The 5,002-nt window shown below is 39.4% G+C and overlaps 1 protein-coding gene across 1 annotated transcript; it reads left to right on the forward strand.

Annotated features, from left to right (window-relative positions):
• The first annotated feature begins 2,076 nt into the window (after window positions 1-2,076).
• On the forward strand, window positions 2,077-2,741 carry LOC143620976 (uncharacterized). The gene is made up of 2 exons (XM_077092525.1): window positions 2,077-2,161; window positions 2,221-2,741. Exons 1-2 carry the CDS (start codon window positions 2,077-2,079, stop codon window positions 2,739-2,741), a joined length of 606 nt encoding a protein of 201 aa, XP_076948640.1.
• Window positions 2,742-5,002: the final 2,261 nt, after the last annotated feature.

The following is a 5,002-nucleotide window of genomic DNA, read 5'->3' on the forward strand; positions in this document are numbered from 1 at the left end:
ATATCAAATGTAGAAAGAATTAGTATTGCCGTACGAGGTGAAGTGAATACAGTTTCATGAGCAGAGAATAAGACGACCCAACAAAATCAACACAGAGAAGAAGACTACTAATTAATTAATCATACTATATGAACCAAAAATTAATTTTGTATGAATAGTGCATCCTCAATTTTAAGAAATTTGCATATATTTACCTGTTGTTGAAGTGCTAATAATTGGATACATCATACATTGCATGGTGAGCCGGTGGACAGCCCAAATGTCAAATATCAAAACAGCTCAGGAACATCATTTCACGAACTTCGAGTTCTGATATCAGAATATCAAATGTGGAGGATCGATTTTACCTATTAAATAAAAAGCAATAAAGATTAGTCTGAAATACACAAAATAATTGTCATCCATTATAAGTTATAAACATCTGCAAAGGGGACCTTTATGTTATACTCTATTGAAACTTGAACCTATGTTTAAACAATATTTCAAAAAGATTAAAATCAATTAACTTTTAATTTCAAATTATAGATAATGTAGAGTAGGTCTTTCGACCCATAAATTTGCAGGGCTCAACTTTGTGAGTGAACCCAATCAGAACTGTCCCTTTTCAATTTTGCTTTTTTACCAGTTTAACATGTGCTGTTGTGACGCCCATTACACAACTCACCCATCAAACTACCTCTATAAATTAACTAAAAACAATGATGCGGTCTTCACTAACAACTTCAACCACCTTTAAATGGAAAGACTGACACCTGATACTTGAAAGATTTACTCGCCTCTCAACTGGTGAACCACCAAAAGGTAAAGATTCATCAGAAACAATGATGCAGTCATCACAAACAAATTCAACCATCTTTAAAATGAAAACATATAAGAAGCGAATGACCGAACTTTCCAGTGAAATTGTCTGATATTACCTTTGAATTAGTAAATGGAGGTACATAGCTTGTACAATACCTCAACTTATTCTTCCTTTCTTTAAGTTCTGCAACGTTAAACTTTCTCATGTTTTCATCTTCCATCATACTTGCACTCCATTTAACATACTTTGCATATCCCAACACAAGAACAAGATACCAAATTATAAAAAGTCAAAATAATCTTTTTAAACTATGTATCATGTAACATATTGTAGACTTGGTGATTCACCATCAACATAATTAACAGAACCAATCAAGTTGTTAAACTTGTCAACACCCACAATAATAACGTGGACCTATAGGCTAGATGGAAAAATTAAAACCAAATATTATTCAATGTTAAAAAAATGAATATATATATATATATATATATATATACCAAGATGCCTTTTGGTTTTAAAAACACGGGGCGACGTACCAACGGTTCATGGATCGACTTTTTGACCGGTAAAGGGAGAGAAATGTGGAGATATATGCGGATGACCTAGTCATCAAGAGCACGGATGAAGACAGAATGCTAGAAGATATCAGAGAAATGTTCCGTACGCTGAGGGGGGCTAAGATTAAACTTAACCCCGGGAAATGTTCGATCCGGTTGAAGAGGGGAAGTTCATGAGAGTGTTTGTAACTAAGAAAGAAATCAAGGCTAATCCTGAAAAAGTGGAGGCCCTGCTTCATGGGTCCTCCAAGGAGTATTAATGAAGTTCAGAGGTTGAACGGGAGACTAGTGGCTCTGAATCACTTGCTCTCCCTGATTGCGGAAAAAAGCCTCATGTTCATGGTAGTTCTAAAAAGGAGAGTAAAGAAGAACAAGTTCTCCTAGGATGCGGAAGATGATAAAGCGTTCCAAGAACTAAAAGCTCATTTATGTGAGCTTCCCACGATCGTGACTCCGCAGCCAGGAGAGCTGTTGATTCTATACCTTTCTCACACCAACTGGACTATCAGTTTAGTACTCATGGTAGAAAGAGGGGGAGCCCAGATACCCATATACTTCGTTAGTTGCACCTTGAAAGGTCCAGAAGAAAGGTACTCTCCTATTGAGAAACTCATTCTAACCTCATTTACACAGATAGGAAAATAAGATGATATATCCAAGCCCATGTGATACGTGTTTCAACCAATGGGCCTCTCCAACAAGTTCTCATGAAAACGGATGTCTCGGGAAGACTGGCCAAGTGGGCAATATAAGTGGGGGATCACGCCATTGAATATAGGCCCCGAACCGCATTTAAGGGCAGGTTCTAGCCGACTTCAATCGAAACCACCTCTCCTGAAGATGACAAGTTTGTGATTCTAGAAAAACCCACTCTGGACTCCAATCTCAAATACGAAGATGATCCTGAGGAGCCCCTGTGGAATCTTTACACATGTGGTGCTTCAAACGAAGATGGAAGTGGGGCGGGACTCATCCTCATTAGTCCCGAAGGTATTGAATTAACATATGCGGTACGTTTAGATTTTCCTAGTACCAACACTGAAGCCGAGTATGAAGCCCTATTAGCGGGGCTAAGGATGGCTAAGAAACTCAAAGCCCATGTTGACTCGCTATTAGTAGCTAATCAAGTGAAAGGGGATTATGAAGCAAAAGATACCAAATTGGTTGAAAATTTTAAAAAAGTAAAAGAATTGTTACAAAGTTTTGAAGAATATGAGGTCGTGCATATTTCACAGGGGCTCAACAAAAATGTTGGTGCCCGAAGTAAGCTGCCATTTGTGGCTTTTGATCATTTGGCCAAGGATTTTAAGGTAAAAACCACTAAGCAACCATCAATAATGGAAGCCACAGTGGCCAACGTGGAGGTATCTGGGGAAAACTGAATGACACTGATCCTCCGATACCTCCACGAAGGAATCATACATGAGGATAGAAAAGAAGCACGTAGACTCAGAATTCGATCCCTTCAATACGAAATAATAGAGGGGGATTTACACAGGTGGTCATACATGGGACCTTCACTCAAGTGCATACACCATACAGAAGCCGAATACGTCATTCGAGAAATACAAGAGGGGATCTGCGTTATGCATATGGGGGAAAATATGGTGGTGGCCCGGGCTATGAGAGCTGAGTACTACTGGCCGGCAATGTTCCTAAGCATGTTAAAAGAAATACAAAGGTGTGACAGCTGCCAAATCTACGCCCCCATCACTCGCTAAGCGAAGCCCAATCTCGTCCCTGTTAGTTCATCCTGGCCATTTCAAAAGTGGGGAATTGACATAGTGGGTCCTTTCCCTGAGGGATCGGGGAAGGCCAAGTTCTTTATAGTAGTTATCCATTATTTTACAAAATGGGTAGAGGCAAAGCCCCTAGCTACCATCACGGTACAACAAGTAAAAAGGTTCGTATGGGAAAACATTATGTGTCGTTTTGGGCTCCCTTACTCTATCGTGAGTGATAATGGGAAGCAGTTTGTAGGCGGCCTCTTCAAACAATGTTGCCACCAATTGAGAATCAAGCATGTGTTTACGTCCGTAGCTCACCCCCAGGCCAATGGGCAAGTAGAGAGGGAAAATCGAAGCATCATGGAGGGGATAAAGAACAGGTTGGGCAGGTAGAAAAATTCATCGGTAGATGAGTTACCCCACGTTTTATGGGCTCACCTCACAATACCTAAGGTCAACCACGGAGAAAAACCTTTCAACCTAACCTACGGAACCGAGGCCAAGATACCCGTTGAAATCGTATTGCAAACTAGCTGAACTCAAATAACCGAAAAAGAAAATGAGAAGGGCCTTAGGCTGAATTTGAATCTAGCCGAGGAAAGAAGGGAGATGGCATCCTAGAGGGAAGTCGAGTACAAAAAGAAAATGGAGAAATTATTATAGCTCACGGGTGAGAGAAGTTAAGTTCAAGGTGGGAGACTTGGTTCTGAGAGAGAATAAGTCAAGCCAGCAAGAAGATCAAGAAAAATTGAGGCCCATATGGGAGGGCCCCTACCAAGTCATTTGGGCGGGGGAAAAAGGTTCGTACAAATTGGCATATCACTCAGGAGAAGTCCCTAGGACTTGGAACTCCAAGCAGTTAAGAAAATATTACGCTTAAATCCCTTAGGGGGAAAGAAAGGAAGCGCTTTAGCTGAAGTAAAATTTTGAGAGAACGTCTTCGAGCCAAGATCTAGCCGCTAACCCGATACATCAACATGAGATCGATACTTTAAATAATAATTTATTGATAATTAGGATGAATACATTATAGAGAATAATAACTTATGGAGAGGATAAATTATGTCTTAGATCTCTAAACCCTCTACCTACAATGAACAGGAGCTGCCTATATATAGGCCATCTTATCTCGTTCGTTAAGTTAAGCCTCATTCGTTATGCCTCCATAACGAATGAGACACCATTCGTTAACTTAGCCTCATTCGTTTTTCTTTCATAACAAATGAGACACCATTAGTTATGATTCCATAACGAATGGTAATACCTTAACGAACAAGCCATCATTTGTTATGCCTTCATAACGAACGGGCCTCCATTCGTTATATTACATAACGAATGGGCTTAAAACTTAACGCATAGCCTAGTTAACTAACTAATGGACCTCATTCGCTATACAATCCATAGCGAATGGGACATTTTAAATTAAATAAAAAATCTAGACTATCTATAACTTATTCGATTGCTACGGACACCAAAATATACCATGATATCTCAATGGCTGCGCATCTCCAAGACGGAGCAAGAAAACTTCATCATAACCTCTCTAGGAGGACATTAACACATGGAAACCAAGCTTGATAATCTCTTTTTGATATATATGTGTGATGTAAGAAAAATGTAATGGCAATGCATTTTGTTTGAGAAAACAAGTATGTGCCTGTATACAAAACGGGGTCATTCCACCCACAAACCACCGAAAAAAGATTCACCAAATGATACAACACCAGGATCATCCTTTCTCCGGGAGAAAAAACTAATTGGCCCATCTATAACGCTAATATCATACCTTTATGCCAAAAACACATAAATAAGGCCTCGATAGGCTATACGGTTAACCAAATAACAATGCGAGTCAAGCGACTTTAAAAAGATTATAAGCAAGTACGATCAAATCATTGCATACAAATACCATAAGT

Source organism: Bidens hawaiensis, unplaced genomic scaffold (assembly GCF_021521415.1).
Source record: "Bidens hawaiensis isolate Kalapana, Puna unplaced genomic scaffold, B.hawaiensis_p1.1 tig00002759_1, whole genome shotgun sequence".
Lineage (NCBI taxonomy): Eukaryota > Viridiplantae > Streptophyta > Magnoliopsida > Asterales > Asteraceae > Bidens > Bidens hawaiensis.

Coding starts and splice junctions, on each gene's coding strand:
- LOC143620976 (XM_077092525.1), top strand. CDS start 2,077: ATGTCTCGGGAAGACTGGCCAAGTGGGCAATATAAGTGGGGGATCACG. Junction 2,162..2,220: donor CGAACCGCATTTAAGGGCAG/GTTCTAGCCGAC, acceptor TTGTGATTCTAG/AAAAACCCACTCTGGACTCC.